Source organism: Caenorhabditis remanei, chromosome IV (genome assembly GCF_010183535.1).
Source record: "Caenorhabditis remanei strain PX506 chromosome IV, whole genome shotgun sequence".
Taxonomy (NCBI): Eukaryota; Metazoa; Nematoda; class Chromadorea; order Rhabditida; family Rhabditidae; genus Caenorhabditis; species Caenorhabditis remanei.
In genome coordinates, this window is record NC_071331.1 from 6,364,829 (window position 1) to 6,383,132 (window position 18,304).

At 34.7% G+C, this 18,304-nt stretch overlaps 1 protein-coding gene across 1 annotated transcript; it reads right to left on the bottom strand.

The window, feature by feature from the left end:
- Positions 1 to 300: 300 nt before the first annotated feature.
- Positions 301 to 8,949, bottom strand: GCK72_012581 (uncharacterized protein; the record flags this gene model as incomplete). The annotated part of the gene is made up of 12 exons (XM_053729224.1): positions 301 to 401; positions 449 to 542; positions 586 to 714; positions 770 to 892; positions 938 to 1,228; positions 1,303 to 2,080; positions 2,819 to 2,864; positions 6,234 to 6,327; positions 6,375 to 6,530; positions 7,395 to 7,733; positions 7,832 to 8,444; positions 8,900 to 8,949. 12 exons carry the CDS (start codon positions 8,947 to 8,949, stop codon positions 301 to 303), a joined length of 2,814 nt encoding a protein of 937 aa, XP_053583996.1.
- Positions 8,950 to 18,304: the final 9,355 nt, after the last annotated feature.

Consider the following 18,304-nt stretch of genomic DNA (forward strand, 5'->3'; position numbering starts at 1 on the left):
GTCGCTTGGACCCAAGTCCGAAAATTAGCCAAAAGCGAGTTATGAGGTTTCACAGTGTCAAAAAATGAAAAAAAAAAGGCCTTTTTTGACACTTTGAAGCCTCATAACTCGCTTTAGACTAACTTTTGGACCTGGCTCCAAGAGACTTTTCTCATTTCTACAAAATTCTGAGTCGATCCATAACAAACATCTCAATATTTGGAATACCTGTGTCCCTCTTTAAGGTTTTTCTTCGAAAATCATCATTTCTGCGTGGGTTGCCCGAGCGATCGGACAGTTTTGCTACAAATGAAATACTCACTATACATCCGTTGGGTCAGTACGTTTTTTACATCTTCTCTTATTTTTTCTGTAGGAACCACCATGCAACGCTTTGTATCTTTTGTGTTCGCCTTGCCTTTCTGAAACAAGTATATGAACTGAAAACAATTGAAAACTTAGCACTTACGATTTTTGATATGGTTCTTTCCGTACTTCGGTTGTATCAAGGAAACCGGATGTTTTTCACGGGCACTTCTTCTACGCCCAATAGCTGGTTGAACCTAAAAATGAAGTTTTGCAAAAGTTTTTTGGAAATTTAACTACCTCTCCATTGCCATCGAGCTCTAAACCTTCATTCTGTGGAGGGCCCATCTCATCGTTTTCCTCCATGGGCTCCTCATGGGCCGCTTCCATCTCTGGCTGCATCCCCAAGTCGGGAAATTCAATTTCTTCCTGAAAAAAGCGCGTTTTGTAATTACAAAACAACCAATTAGAAAATGATGATTACCTGATTACCGACTGGTGGTTCATTGGTTAATTCCTGATCATCGTTGGGCTCCACTACATCCGGGACTCCTCCAATCTCCATTCGTTGGTCTCCACTTTCATCGAAACGCTGGATTTGCGGTTCCTGAAACAATATTTTAAGAAAATTGTGTTTTAACTTGTTAAATACCTCAGGTTGGTCTCCAACTTCATAATCTTGGAGATTATCTTCTCGATTCGAATCGAGTAAATCTCGTTCCTGGTTCAGTCCAACATAGCTTTGACTGCTTCTATCCTTCACTTGATGGTCCATTTCTCGGTCATCGCGTCTCATCTTTTTCTGTGGGGGCTCCATTGACTCTGATGAGCTTTCACGAGGCGCCACAGAAGTTTTCCGGCCAGAATCAGCGGGACTTGCAGCACGTGGAGCTGGAATTGATGCTTGAGGGCAGGGAGCTGGAGCCACGAGTTGAGGTGGATTCTAAAATTTTAGTTTGTTAAGAAAAAATATGTTGTTTGAATGAATGCCAATGCTGATTACAACAAAAAACTCACTGGCACATTTGGATGAATTGAATCTGGTACTGGAACTGTGAAATTTCTTGCAGATGAAGTTGGTGGAGTCGGCATGAATAGAGGAGGAGCAGGCATCATGTATTGGGGAACCGGCATTGTGGGTTGCTGCTGATTTTGGTGAACTTGGCTTTTAAGCAACTCATTAATTTGTTGCTCTTTCTGGTTTATTTCCTCCAAATACTTGACTTTTTGAGAGAGGAGCTCATTATCATGCTTCAAAGTTAACTCTTTTTCTTTTTTCTTCAGTTGCTCCTCAAATTTCAGCGTTAATTCTCTTTCTTGATCTTTCAGCCGCTGCTTCAGCGTATCGATTCTTTGCTGTTTCAAATTCAGTAGCTTTTGAGCAGCTAGAAGTGGATCCTCCATTTGGGGTGCAACGTCATCCAATGAATGAGAATCCAATCTGGGCGGCTTGAACTGGGAAGGGACGGCGGCTCTGATCGGGAAGTTTCGGTCTGATGGAACAACACTGCCCTGCGGAGTGTACTCGCACGGAGGTCTGTCCAACTCCGGGGTTTCCTCAGCTGGTTCCGCCTTAATTCTTGCTCCCGATGAGTGAGCTTGATGACTTCTTTCTCGATTATTTCTTCTGCTCGATTCTTCTGCAATTGGCTCCTCCTTGATTCTCGAACCCGCTGCGTGGGCAGTTCCAGGCTGATCACTTTCTTGTCTCACTCTTTTTTTCGGTACTTTTGCATTTGGTAGACGAAATTGGGGAACATTGGGAGCGGGTGATGGCCACGCTCTTTCGCTTTCTCTGAAATTACATTTATTGAGAAAAAACTAGCAAAATACCGGATCGGCCCAGACTCGATTTTTTGAAGTTTGTTCACTACAATTTTTCTGGAAAAATGTTTTTTTGTTCAGAAATTTTCCCCCAAATATATTCCTCAAAACCTTTGAAAACAACAAAAAATCAGTCTTAGGAAGATTTTCCCAAAAGCGGAAAGTTTTCAATATGTTTTTTTCTATTAGCACTGAACTTTTAGCACTACCGGGCCGGGAAATGTTTTTTTTCCATACTTGCAAATTTACGGCCCGGCCCGGCAAGGCCCGAGGGCCCGGCCCGGCCCGAAGGCCCGGCTTCAAAAAAAGGTACCTATTTTTTACCAAATTTTTTGAATTTTTTTGAAATTTTACATTAAAAACTTCAAATTTTTGATGCATAACTCTATTTTCATTGAATTCTGAAGTATATCCAAAAATTCGACATTTTCGGGAAAAAATTCAAAAAATTCAAATTTTCGTTCAAAATTTCAGTTCAAATTTTTCAGCCGGGCCTTGGAAATTCTCGTCACGGCCCGGCCCGGCCCGGCCCGGCCCGTTGCAAGTGTGGTTTTTTTCGGCCTGGCAAGTCGGAAGACTACGGATGATGAAAGAAACTTTTTGGAATTTGGACAAGCTATTTTTTGATTCAAAGAAACTGAAATTTTTTGTTCTTTGTACGGCCCAAAAAAATCTCTGATAAACTTTTTCAAAAGTAAAAAAAACTCACACATCTGAATCACGTTGACCATTAGCATCCATTGTTAATGAGTAATCTGAAAAATATTGGTTAGGTTTTTTCGCATAATAGGGGTATTTATAACAAGAAAAGATGCATTTTAATACATTTTTTCATTATTCGCGAGCGTTAAGAATCTATTTTTTTTTACAAATCTCCGCATTTTTCGACATCCTTATGTAGGAAAATGGTGAAATAACTGTTAAAAATGGAGAGGAATGTATAAAATGGGAAAAAATATGTTAAAAATGCACTTTTCGCCGTTCGTGAATAAGGAAAATATGTATTAATATACACTTTTACATGTCATGAATAACCCCATAAGAACACACATAAATAACGAATTGTAAGGGGAAAGAAATGCATAAGCCCACGTATTTGTGTGATTCAAAAAAAGGGCTGGTCAATGGGGCGCGTTTGCATCATACCGGGAGGGGGAGAAGCAGAAAATTCGGAAAAAAGAGGTTCAGATGAAGAGAGGGGAAGAAGATAATCGAATAAATGGTAGTTTTTATCATTTCTGAATTGAGAGAAACTGAAAATTCTCCAAATTTACTGAATATTTCTTCATTTTCCGAAGCATAATAATTAGTGGAACTCAAACTCAATATCAAAATTTCCGAATCAATATTTACCGTAAAACCTCTAATAGAGTTGCCCCTAGTAGCAAGAGTTTGGTGAACAATATCTCAACTACCTTGAGAGCTATCAAATTTTTTCCAACTGAAGATCTATTTTATAAGTACTCAGCTATATTTTGTCAGTTGACAACTTTTTGATATCTCCTTTGATAAAAAAGATATACCGCGTTAAACAGACTTTTTTGGGGGCAACTCTATTAGAGGTTTTACGGTATCATGTTCTGAATGCTGGAAAAGTTCAAAGCACAAAAAGAAAAGAGAAAAATTGCGAATGACGTCCACGAACAATTGATTTTTGACCGCCACAAACACATATAGCGTTCTCATCTACACTGGGTGTAACGAAAGAAAAAAGGGGGTGCGTCGATGACGACGCAATATGAGAAGAAGAAAAAGAACAGTGTGCAGAGGTCAGTTTGTGAGTAATGGAAGAAGAGAGAAATAGAGGGCAGGAGGAGTGAGAGTGAGATGAGGGAAGAATGACAGATGGTTTTTCTCTGATTCATGTCGTTCATCGTATGCTTGCCAAACCTTGACGGATATTGGTGTTTGTCAGATCCGCAGGTATATCATGACTTTCTGAAACAGTTAGATTTCAAAATTTAATTGTGACTTTGAGACAATCTTTAAATGAGCATCATTTTTTGCTGAATTTCATTTAAGAAGACTTACTTTTGAACGTCTAATTTCACCACGCCTTGATTTTAAAACTTTGCGGCACCGTTTTTTCAAGTTCATCATCCCAAAAATGGCTTTTCGTCGTTGAAAAAATTGTGGCAGGCTTCTACATTCATAGAATTCAACTTTTTTTTTGACGCCGTTCTCTCTCATTACTATTTCAGCATTTTTGGGGTCAAAACGTATCTTTTTATAAAAATTCAGGATTTTCTTCGTTTTTTACGTAAAAGTTCGATGAATTCAGCATTAAAAAAACTAATGAAGTCAAACAAATTCAATAGATAGTTGGGTATCGAGGTCTGGCGAATTCGTCGACAAAAAATAGAGGTGCACCCTCTATTTGAATTGCTCCTCTAATAGAGTTGCACTCCGACGGACCCTTTGAACAATAGAGTTGCATGCACCTCAAATACAGTTTTTACGATATCTAAGATTCATGTCGTTCATAGTATGTTTGCCAAACCCTCACGTATATTGGTGTTTGTCAGATCCGCAGGTATATCATGACTTTCTGAAACAGTTAGATTTCCGAATTTAATTGTGACCAGGCTTTGAGACAATTTTTAAATGGGCATCATTTTTTGCTGAATTTCATTTAAGAAGACTTACTTGTGAACGTTTAATGTCACCACGCCTTGATTTTAAAACTTCGCGGCACCGTTTTTTCAAGTTCATCATCCCAAAAATGGCTTTTCGTCGTTGAAAAAATTGTGGCAGGCTTCTACATTCATAGAATTCAACTTTTTTTTTTACAAATTTTCAAAATTATTTTATAAAAAGACTCAGGACGTATTGTATATCAAACTATTGAAATAAAAAGTGTATTATCAAGACTTATTGAAACATGTTTCACTTGTTTAATTTAATCAAAACATTCAGAAGATCAAGTGATTGTGTAAAAATTTCGTTACGTTTACTGGTGTTTGTCATGTCTGCAGTTATATTATGATTTTCTGAAACTGTTAGATTTCAGAATGTAGTTGTGGCGAGTCTCGGCGGAAAATGTTGAAAAAGATATCATTTTTGTTAAATTTCACATGAGAAAACTTTATTCTGAACTTTCTTTTCGCCAATTTTAGTTTTCATGTAAAAACATCTCCAAGTGGAAACACGATGTTTTGTATAGAAACTGCAAAACTTTGATTTTTTGGTTCACATGAAGTTTTTGCTGTTTCTAAAAAGTTTCGAATTCGTATCTAATGTGGGTAATTATTACGATGCCTATTCAAAAAGATTGGAAATTTTCAATTTTAATAAATGGAGATTCATCCACAGTGAATTTCCTGAAAAGCAAAGAAAATCTGGTAAACATTCCTACGGCTTATTAATTTTGTATGTTTTTAAACACTATTTCAGTATGAAGTGAGACAGTTTTTTTGATGAACTGCGTCATTTCTCTTGTTGCAGCAGTTCCAATTAAATGTTTTTTTAAAAGCAATACACAACTTCTACTATAAAAAACTTTGGCAAATAATAACTACTTGTTTTTCATGGACTACTATGATTTCAGTTGATGCAACGGAAACTCTTCGATTTCAAGTATAAATTCACCACACTATCATGAAAACCCAGCCCATGTCTTTAAAGAAAATCGGTTTCACAGACTTATAATTAGCTTATGTTCGTTGTTCAATGTTACTAGTGCATTTTTTTTTGAAGGAAAATACAATTTTAAAACCAAATTTCTCTGCTACATAAAACTCTTGAAAGCAGTAACAAAAACATAGACAATAATTTTTTAAAAATGATACAAGAAACCCGAAGATGAAAAAGACCACAAAAAAATGAAAGAGTATGGGTGGAGTATTACAAAAAGAATGATTCAGATTGAGATTTTACAACCCTTGAAAGAAAATGGAGTACAAATTATGTAAAAAAAAAAGAACAAGATTAATCATTTTTATAAAACCGAAAATTCAAAACATCAATTGGAAGCAAAAGTTCGCCGCTGGCTCTTTGTCGATTTTCGTAGACTATCTGAAAGTTGTTTTTTGTTGAAAAATCGTTGAATCACTATGAGTCAAAGCTGTCATGCGCCCGGTTCGGCTCCCCATAAACTGAAAATAGTTTAAAAACTTAGCACTTACGAAATCTGATATTCTTCTTTTCGTGCCGTAGCTTCATCAGAGAAACGGGCTTCTTTTTGGGAGCACTTCTTCTAAGCCCTCCAGCTGGTTGAATCTAAAAATAAAGGTTTTACAAATAATTTTTTTTTTAAATTGAATTACCTCCGGCTCTTCAACATCCATTCCCTCATTGTTCTCCACATTTTCTTCTGGAACTTCATTCTGTAAGGGCGCGATATCATCGTCTTCCTCCATGGGCTCCTCATGGGCCGCTTCCACCTCTGGCTGCTCTGTCAAGTGGGGCAAGTCATTCGCTACCTAAAAAAACTTTTTTTTTCCGAAAATATTGACACTCCCCGAAGTTACAGCCCTTTTTGTGATCCATGGTTTCTACTGAATTTCTCTTGGGGAATTATTTCGTTTTCATGATCACGCATAAAATCTTTCCTGTTTTCACGTTCAAAAATTAGAAAAGTTAAAACCAGAAACCGTTTTCCGACGTGTTACCCATCTCTGATAATGGGAAAATATACATATTTTTGACGTAATTTTTTTAAACTCAAGAGCATTTTTTGGATGATTTTCAGAATGTTTCAAGATATCTCATCCAATATCTAAAGTTCGACACCACGAAATTTTGGCTCAATTGGCAAAGAATGGTCCCAACCGCAAAGAACGGTCCCAAAAAATTAAAGAATGGTCTCAAAGAATTACATGGTCCCTACCGCAAAGAATGGTCCCTCAAAATTGATACGAAAAACTTTTCACCATTCTCTTAGGCTTAGGTTTCTTAGAAATTGGGAAAAAATTGACAAATACGATTAATAACCGGTTTTGTCAATTTTTTCACCAATTTCTAAGAAACCTAAGTTTAAGAGAATGGTGAAAAGTTTTTCGTATCAATTTTGAAGGACCATTCTTTGCGGTAGGGACCATTCAATTCTGAAATTCGTGTCACCCAAAATTTTGGGACCATTCTTTGCGGTTGGGACCATTCTTTGCGGTTGGGACCGTTCTTTGCGGTTGGGACCATTCTTTGCCTATTGAGCCGAAATTTTTGTTTCCAAATGTATCTAGTTCGAAATTTTGCATTGAATTTGATTCCGTCCGGAAACCGAAAAAATCATAGAATCTGATTCGGTCAGACACCGAAAAAATGCCAATTTTCAAAATTAAAATTACCTGATCACCGACTGGTCGCTCATTTGATAAATCCAGCCCTTCATTGGGCTCCACTTCATCCGGGACTCCCTCAATATCCATTTGTTGATTTCTAATTTCATAATCACGGAGATTGTTCTTTTCTGGTGCATCCGATTCAAGTAAATCTCGTTTGTGGTTGAGACCAGCTAAGCTTTGGCTGCTCCTCTCTTTTACTTGATGTTCGATTTTTTTATTCCGTTGCTCATTCTGCTGTACTGGCTTCATTGGGGTATCACGAGGCATCACAGAAGTTTTTCGATTTGGATCAGCAAGATTTGGAGCACGCGGAGCTGGAGCCACGACGAGTTCTGTCGGATTCTAAAAATTTTAGAGTTTAGTTTGTTAAAATACCATGTTGCTTGTAAAAATGAATGTGAAAGGAGCAATCAATGCTGATTACAATAAAAAAAACTCACTGCTGGACCTGGTGGAGCTGAAAATTGAGAAGGAAGCACCATGTATTGAGAAACCGCCATTGTTGGTTGCTGTTGATTTTGTTGAAATTGGTTTTTCAGCAACTCATTAATTTGTTGCTCTTTCTGGTTTATTTCCTCCAAATACTTCACTTTTTGAGAGAGGAGCTCATTATCATGCTTCAAAGTCAACTCTTTTTCTTTTTTCTTCAGTTGCTCCGCAAATTTCAGCGTTAATTCTCTTTCTTGATCTTTCAGCCGCTGCTTCAGCGTATCGATTCTTTGTTGTTTCAAATCCAGTCGCTTCTGAGCAGCTACAAGTGGATCCTCCATTTGGGGTCCACGTGAGACGTCAGACAATGGGCGAGATTCCAATCTGGGCGATTTGAACTGGAATGGGGCGGCGGTTCGTTCTCTAGGAGCAACATTCTCTCTTGGCGACTCCGGGACTTCCTCAACCGGTTCCACCTTAATTCTCGAACCCGTTGGGTGGGAAGTTCCAGGTTGCTCATCGCTTCTTTCTTGTTTCACTCCTCTGTTCGGTTCTGCGTGAGCAGTTCTATCTTGATCACTGGAATCTATTGTTTTTCCTGATGACCGCGGTTCCTCGCTTTCTCTGAAATTAGATTTTTTTTGTGGAAAATGAAAAACAGAACTTCTTTGGAACTTTGACAAGATACTTTTCAAATCAGAGAAACTGAATTTTCCTTGTTCTTTGAAGGACCCAACTGTGGAACCGGAGAGAGTTTTCACCGACCCGGCCCAGGCGGCACGAGAATCGGTCGGCCCAAATCTCGGTACGAAAATTTGAACTTTTTTTGCAGAATAACTACTTTTGATGAAAATTTCAAACAATTTCGATTCAGATCCGACCGATGGAATTTAAGAATCAAACTTTGCAAGTCTGATTCTTAAATTCTTAAATATACTCCCCAAAACTTTTCTTCAGTACTACACTTCCAGGCCAAGCGAGCCGAGCAGGGAGAGTTTTTTCGGCCCGGCCTGGCCCGTTTCAAGTCTTAAAACTGCAGATCTATCTGATAGAAATTTTTTCAAAGTGAAAACACTTACTCATTCGAATCCCGTTCCGAATCACGTTGACGTTGTTCTGATGGATCCATTGGAAATGAATGAATAAATAACCTGAAAAACGGTCGTAAAGTTTTTTTCACAAACGAACACACGTAAATAACGAATTTATAAGGGAAAAATGCATAGGCTTAAGAATTTGTGTTATTCAGAATAGAGCGCAGGGCCAATGGGGCGCATCGCATTTGCATCATGTCGGGATGAGTTGAGCGAAAAAATTTTCGGACAAGTTTTTTCCGGTAGGTTTTCTAAAGATGGTTTTCTAGAAATTTTACAGTGAAAAATACAAATCTCAGCACTTTTTGCATAAATTTTCAAAAATTCAATAACAAAAATAGTGATTATTCGGTTTTTTCATGAATTTTCAAGTTTTTTTTTTTTTTTCAAGTTTTGCACTCCGAAACAGGTTTCTTACATTTTTCATACAAATTCAAAATTTTTGAAACCGAAAAACTAATATTTTCATCCAGTTTTCTTGAAATATTTTCGTTCGAATTTTTCGGTCAACAATTTTCGAAAAAAAGTGTTTCAGTTTTAATAGTTTCAGAAAGTTGTACAATTTGTGAAAAACTGAAAATTCTCCAAATTTACTAAATATTTCGTAATTTTCCGAAACAGAATAATTAGTGGAATTCATTAGAATACTTAGCAATATTTTCTGAATGCAAAAATTGTTCAAAACACAAAAATAAAAATCACGAAGGCCGTCCGCAAGCAATTGATTTTTGACCGCCACAAACACATCTAGCACATTCGTTTGCACTGGGTGTTTTGGAAGAAAAGGGGGAAGGAAGGTTGATGACGACGCAATATAAGAAGAAGAAAAAGAACAGTGTGCAGAGGTCAGACAGTGAGTAATGGAAGAAGAGAGAAATAGAGGGCAGGAGGAGTGAGATGCACTAGATGAGGGAGAAGACGGGGGAAGAATGACAGATGGTTTTACTCTGATTCATGTCGTTCATTGTATGAAACCCTCACGCATATTGGTGTTTGTCAGGTCTGCAGGTATATTATGATTTTCTGAAACAGTTAGATTTCAGAATTTAATTGTGGCCAGGCTTTGAGACAATTTTTAAATGGGTATTATTTTTTGCTGAATTTCATTTAAGAAGACTTACTTCTAAGCGTCCAATGTCACCACGCCTTGATTTTAAAACTTCGCGGCACCGTTTTTTCAAGTTCATCATCTCAAAAACGGGTTTTCGTCGTTGAAAAAATTGTGGCAAGCTTCAACATTAATAGAGTAGTATCCAAAATTTTTAAACAAAATTTCAAAATTATTTTATAAAAAGCCTCAGACCGATTTTGTAGATCGAACTATTGAAATAAAACGTGTGTTATCAAGACTTATTGAAACATGTTTTACTTGTAAAATTTGATCGAAATATTCAGAAATATCGTTGTTTCAGAAAAGTAGAGAAATAAGGATGTGAAATGCGTCTGAAATGAGTGAGAGTGCAATCCGAATCAAACTCTTCGTGAAGCAAGTCTTATTCGCAAAATGTGGATGGATGATTGGTTAGTAATCGTTGGATCATAAACCTGAAAAATATAGGAATGCAAACTATCAGCGCTTATAAATAATATAAATAAATTATTCACAACAAAATGAACCAGCTGAAACGGTTATTGAAGTGATCATTTTGAATTGGAATGAATTCAACACATAGTTGAATAGCTTATTTATTTTTTCAAAAGATTTCGTAAAACAATTAGACAATAAAAAAGAGGAAGTTTGGCAGGAAAACTATCAAAGAAAATATGGAGGTACATAAATATATGACCATATATTGAGAGAATGAGATGGTTGAAACCTGGCAGGCCCAGAAATAAAATATTCGATAAACAATTAAACCATTTTCAAGCGACTTTTCCTTCTCGTTCTGCTTGTCAGGTTTTTGGTTGCTTCCCATTTCTTCTGGAAAATCGAAATTCTACACAACCTAGTCAAAATTATTATGCATTCTACCCACTGCAATTGGATCACTGAATGGTCCTTTTTAAAAACCGATTTCAGGAGTTTCCGCTACAGGAAATGTTATAAGAAAAACATATAGTAAGAGGAGAAGACGGTAGGAAATGCTCAAAAAATATACTGCATCACGAAAAGTTTAGATTTTCATAAATTTTTGGTTACTCAATGGTGTTTAAATTGTTCTGTAGAGAAATTTATCTCGAAAAATCAGTAATAAAAATTAGAGAAGTAACAAATTTAAATTTTTTGTAATGCAGAAAATAGCGAACGAACTCTTAAAAACGGATAAGAAATCTTACTGGTTAGATAGCTTTTTCTCATCTAGCAGTCGATGATAAGCGTACCTCGCCTCCTCGCGGGCTCCTATTAATTGCGCATTTTCCAAGACATTTTTAGATACGATAAAAGTTGATCTTACCTTTTTTATTACAATTCTCTTCCAAATGATTCAAACGAACGCTCTTTGATGCGTCCAGATTTTTTGAAACGATACAAAAAATCGAAAATGCGAAGAACGTCAAAAATTGATGCAGACGCAAATTTTTGCCAACATTGTGGACAAGCTAGCCAATGCAAACCGGGACGCTTGTCTTCTTACGGGATTTAAAGGCGTATTGTGGTCTGTTGTGATGTTTTCATATTTTAATGTATGAGTTTCGGCGAGTTCATTTTCATAGTTCAAGAATTTTTTAATTCGGTCCACAACCCGCTGAGAGCGAGCGCCGGAAAGTTTGGTCATTGAAAGGGTCGCAGAAAATTGGGGGCCTTGGCCTAGAAATTCGACTTCGAAAAAGTTGATTTTTTGAATTTTGACGGTATTTTCGATTATTTTTGTTGTATTTCTTCAATAATTTCGATAGAAAACGGCAAATATTGATAGAAAAACACTAAAAACTATAGAAAATAACGCCAGAAATAGCAGAATACTGAAAAAACAACTTTACAGAAGTAAAATTTCTAGAAAATTCTCGCTGGCCAAACTTTCCGTTGGTTTTTTCAGTATTCTGCTATTTCTGGCGTTATTTTCTATAGTTTTTAGTGTTTTTCTATCAATATTTGTCGTTTTCTATCGAAATTATTGAAGAAATACAACAAAAATAATCGAAAATACCGTTAAAATTTGAAAAATCAACGAATTTCAAGTAGATTTTCTAGGCCACGGCCACCAATTTTCTGCGACCCTTTCAATAACCAAACTTTCCGGCGCTCGCTCTCAGCGGGTTGTGGACCGAATTAAAAAATTCTTGAACTATGAAAATGAACTCGCCGAAACTCATACATTAAAATATGAAAACATCACAACAGACGACAATACGCCTTTAAGAAAAGAGGGCGAGCTGGTTTCTCAAAGCCTCGCGTTAAATGTGGTTTTCAAATTTAGCAAAAAAAAAATTATAAAATAGAAACAGTAAAAACATTCTGATGTTTCTATTTTCCGGTATTTACTCGAAGTGTACCATATAGCTTTAAATCTTGGTAATTTAAATACTTTCGGAAGCAGTGACATTATTGAAAATATTATTTTGAGAAACTAGCTTTCAAGAACACCATTCTATCATGGAACACCCAAAAACTAAAATAAGTAACAAGAACATTGAAAGTTGAGATATGAGTGACCTGATGAACTGATAAGTGAAAACAATTCTCCAATCTTGAAAATAGTAACGTGAGTTAGTTGAAACTTTATTTTTCAAAAATGAGAGACAGAAAAAAATATACATTTGTCAAGTGCATTTCGGTGGAGCGCAGTTGTAAGAACTGTGCCGAGCTAATAGAGTTTATATTTATTTTTCAAAACGAAATAACTCATTGACAATTCTTACAACATTTTACTTTTCTCTGGCTTATAAAACAGAAATAATGTTCTAATTTGATCAAACAAACAAGCATAACAACAGACCGAAACTTTAGAAACCCAGCTGGTTACTATTTCTGTATGAAGTCGCCATTCTCCTCGCTGATAAAATTTGCACGAAAACATCCCATAGATTTACTGTACCAAATATGCCGTATTAAAATGTTTTGAATAATGCGGATTGCTCTAGAAACCGATAATGTTCCGCTTTGTGATGTGATAGAATCGTTTCGGTATAAAACACTCTTGTAAAAACTAGTTCGGAAGAGTTGGTGCACCAATTTTCTTCAGAGATTGGAAAAATGTGACAACTATGAAACAGTATTTAGAAGAAAAATTATTACGTATGATGAAGAGCTGAATATTTCGTTGTCTTTTTTCCTGAACAAAGCAATCTGATCGCGTTTTCAAACTGCTGATCGCTTTGTTCATACAAAACCAATGTAACAAATTTTTTATGGACCAAACTTCATAATTTTTCTGTTTCGAACAGTCTTGACAAAGGCGCGAAGATGCATATTAATTGAAGTAGCACCGTTGTTATCTTGTTGAATGTCAGTCTATAAATTCTGTACTGAAGAAAAATATAACTCTAGTCTGAAACATTTTATTTCCATTTGATATACTTTTACTAACATATATCTTTTAATACTTAGTTATCGTGTAAAAACATGTCCAAGTGGAAACACAATTTTTTTGTTGAAACTGCGAAACTTTGATTTCATTCACTTTTTCGTTCCCGATTTTGAAGACTCCTTGTAAGATTTATCTGTTCTTGTCGTGACAAATTTTTGCTGTCTTTAAAAAGTTTTGAATTTGTATCCAATGAGCGAAATTATTATGAGTCCATTATTTTAACTTTTTATTTTTAGAAAATAAAGATTTATCCACAAGGAGTTTCCTGAAAAGCAATAATAAAAAGAAACGATTAGAACGACATATTAATTTTGTATGCACGTTTTTAAAACTATTTCAGTATGAAGTGAAACATCTTTATTTGATGAACTGCGTTGTTTCTTTTTGTTTCATTTTGGAATGTCATTTCGGTATTTTTTCAAACAACCTTATAATTACAATACTCAATTTACTATTTTTTACTATTTCTAATACACAACTTCTACTATGAGGAAATTTTAGCGAATAATAAGTGCTTTTTTTTCATTTGCTATTATCATTGTAGTTCATGCAACAGAAATACTTCGATTTCAAGTATAGAATTCACTAATCTATCATGACAATCAAGCTTTTTCTGGAAAAAACAATAGATTTCAGAGACTTTTTTTATGTTCATTTTTCGATATTGCTGATGCTTACTATAAATAGTTTAAAAACCAAATTTCTCTGCTACATAAAATTGTTATTACACTTGCGTTTTTTGTAAAGTGATTTTTCATTTTTTCTGTGAGTAGAATTTGTAAAAATTTTCCACATTACACTTTCAGGCAAAATTGCTGTGAACTATTTCATCCGTATAGAATTTGTTAAAAAGTTGAAATCTGAACATTTGGAAAATAGCAGTTGAGGAAAAGGTTGCTGATTTAAAAAAAAAAAGTAAGCCGGCTGTATATTTAGGTTTGAGATAAACTTTTATACAGTTTCTTAATAATGTTGACTTTGGTAGAAATTATGATAACTGCTTACCACACTTTTTGCTTAGTCTTAACGATTTTGGTACTAGCGAGGAATTCAAAGCCCTTCAATCAAGTTATTGATGGAAACTGTATTTCATACTACCTATGAATATAATGAGTTGTCGTAGATGGCAATGCAAAGGACTTTCTGAAATTATTTTAAAGTTTTTGGTTCGATTGAAAAAAACTTTTTTTTAAACATGCCATCGAAAAGTTGAAGACCGTGGATATCATTCACTTTCAGAGATTGGAAAAATGTGACAACTATGAAACAGTATTTAGAAAAAGTTATTACACAACGTAATGTGATTTTAACTGTTTCTTCCGCATGCAAAATAAGGTATGCAGAATTAAGGAACGATGGTGTCTCAAATTTTTCTGAACATACTTTTCAGAAATCTAAAAATGTTTTCGGACTGCTAGATAGCTTTTTTCATCCTAAAATAACTAGGTTTTCATGGTCCTAACTTCAAAACTTTCCTGTTTGGCCCCGTTTTAGTAAAGATGGAAAATGGCGTATCAATTTGTGCTAGTTAGCTATTGTTTTATTGTTTTCTAGTTTCAGCAGCAATATAATTTTTTGTGGCGATTCACAAAATTCAGCTATCAGATTGGGACAGCCTTTATTTTGATTTGATATACTTTTACTATTCTAGAAGACTAACTCTTAAAATTGTGAAACTTATATAGCATCAGATGAAGAAAAGTTGTTCTCACTAACATGAACTCGTCATTCTCAACTCCACACTTCATCAAAACAAGATTTTCATTACCTCTGACAACATCCGATTTGTTGTATCAAACAGACCGTTGAACATGTTCGAATATTCAGGATTGCTATTGTTAACTTTCGGAGATAGGAAAAATGTGATAACTACGAAACAGTATTTAGAAGAAGAAAAATGTCATACATAGAGTAATTTTAACTGTTTCTTCCGCATGAAAAATAAGGTATGTAGAATTAGGGAATGATGAATATGATGAATAACTGAATATTTCTTTGACTTTTGTCCTGAACAAGGTCTTCAGCAATTTCTGATCGTGTTTTCAAACTACTAGATAGCTTTTTTCATCCAATGAAAAAAAACACAACTCAGTTTTAGTAGAGCTAATTTAATAACTTTGCTGTTTCGCACTGTTTCTTTGCAAAGACGGAAATATGGGTATTAATTAATAAGCAATGTAGTAAATTCCATTGTAATATTAGGTAAAGTCAGTCTATAGATTCTGAACGATAGATAACATGAATGAACAGGACACTGTTCAAAACAACTTTTAGGAATTTAATAACTCTAGTCTAAAACATTTGAGCTATTATTTCCAGTTTCAGCAGCAACATGATTTTTGTGGTGATTTACAACATTTAGTGAATGAGCTCCCCCCGAGGTAAAATCTCACAGCAATAGAAGCTCAAAACATTATCAACATTTGTTCATGGGGAAATAGACCGGAAAAAATAGGAAACGATATTGACAGGGCAAATCTATGAAATCAATGTGGGGAGAGTTTTCACAGGGCAATGGAAAAATAATGTAGAAATAACTGATATGTTGGAGATCGGCGTGGGATAAACCCATGATTTCAAAACTGTTCCAAGTTTACCTCAAAATTTCAAAATGTTTGGTTTGAAAACGTTCCGGAACCGTTTTTTTTAAGTTATTCATCTCTAAAACGGATTTTCACCGTCGAATGAATTCAATTATTTTCCTAGACAAAAGAATGATGTTGAAACAGGAAAAACAAGCTCGAAACTGAAAATTGTTCTATGAAAAACTGCAAAACAGGCTACATACATTGAAACATTTTATAATTTTCTGTAAATTTTTTGCAAGTTTTAAATACAGGGTAGACCATAAAACGGATTCTACAATTTAAACTCAGAACCATTTTCAGAAATTTCATTCTGCTAGCATATGCCCCAATGATGAAAGTGTTTTAGAATTGATTGAAGTATCGAAATATAAATTTTAAGAAGTACAAATTCAGTCCTCCTTTAAGTTTCTTAGTTTCGACACAAAAAAATCACCGAAACGCGTACTTATATATTTTCCTTTATCACCATATCTCTTAATACCAACTTTAGTTATCGTGTATAAACATGTCCAAGTGGAAACACAAATTTTTTTGTTATAATTGCGAAACTTTGATTTCATTCAAAATTGTTCCCGATTTTTAAGGCTCCTTGTAAGATTTACCTGTTTTTGTCGTGACAAACGGATAAAGACCACAATTATTCAAACATTAAGTTTTTACTGTTTTTAAAAAGTTTTGAATTCGTATCTAATGAGCGAAATTATTATGAGTCCATGTCCATGATTTAAACCTTTTATTTTTAGAAAATGGAGACTCATCCACAAGGAGTTTCCTGAAAAGCAATAATAAAAAGATACGATTAGATCCAAGTGGAAACACAAATTTTTTTTTGTTATAATTGCGAAACTTTGATTTCATTCAAAATTGTTCCCGATTTTTAAGGCTCCTTGTAAGATTTACATGTTTTTGTCGTGATAAAAATTTTGAATTTGTATCTAGTGAGCGTAATTATTATGAGTCCATTATTTTAACTTTTTATTTTTAGAAAATGAAGATTACTCCTTTTCCATATTAATTTTGTATGTTTTTAAAACAATTTCAGTATGAAGTGAAACATCTTTATTTGATGAACTGCGTTATTTTTCTTCTATGCAGCAGTTGGGTTAGATAGTTTTCAAAACAACCTTATAATTATAATACTCAACTTACTATTTCTTACTATTTCTAATACACAACCTCTACCATGAGGAAATTTTAGCGAATAATTGTAGCAGCATGTTTTCTATTTGCTATTATCATTCTAGTTCATGCAACTGAAATATTTCAATTTCAAGTGTAGAATTCACTAATCTATCATGACAATCAAACACCTTTCTAAAAAAACAATCGGTTTCAGAGACTTTTTCTATGTTCATTTTTGAACATTCATTATCACTAGTTTTCTTTAAGAACAAAACCAAATTTCTCTGCTACATAAAATTGTTATTACACTTGCGTTTTTTGTAAAGTGATTTTTCATTTTTTCTGTGAGTAGAATTTGTAAAAATTTTCCACATTACACTTTCAGGCAAAATTGCTGTGAACTATTTCATCCGTATAGAATTTGTTAAAAAGTTGAAATCTGAACATTTGGAAAATAGCAGTTGAGGAAAAGGTTGCTGATTTAAAAAAAAAAAGTAAGCCGGCTGTATATTTAGGTTTGAGATAAACTTTTATACAGTTTCTTAATAATGTTGACTTTGATAGAAATTATGATAACTGCTTAAGACACTTTTTGCTTAGTCTTAACGATTTTGGTACTAGCAAGGAACTCAAAGCCCTTCAATCAAGTTATTGATGGAAAATGTGTTTCATAATACCCATAAATATAATGAAACCGTCATTCTCAACTCCAAACTTCATCAAAATAAGATTTTCATTACCTCTGACAACATCCCATAGATTTGTTGTATCGAACAGACCCAATTTTAACAGTTTCTTCCGCATGCAAAATAAGGTTTGTAGAATTAGAGAATAGTGGTCATTGAAAATTTCATCAACATTTTTTTCTCTGAACAAGCACTTCAGCAATCTGCTTTTAAACTAGTAGATAGCTTTGTTCATCCATCGCCAACACAACTAATTTTTCATGGAGCTAACTTCATAACTTTTCTGTTTCGCACAGTTTTTTTTACAAAGACGGAAATATGAGTATTATTGACAAATCATGCAAGTGAACTCCATTGTAATATTGTTGAAGGTCAATCTCTAGACTGTTCAAAACAAAGAATATAATAACTCTAGTCTGAAACATTTGAGATATTTTTTCCAGTTTCAGCAGCAATATATTTTTTTGTGGTGATTTACAAAATTCAGTTCGACAATCGTAGGAACTACTCAAAACAATAGAAGCT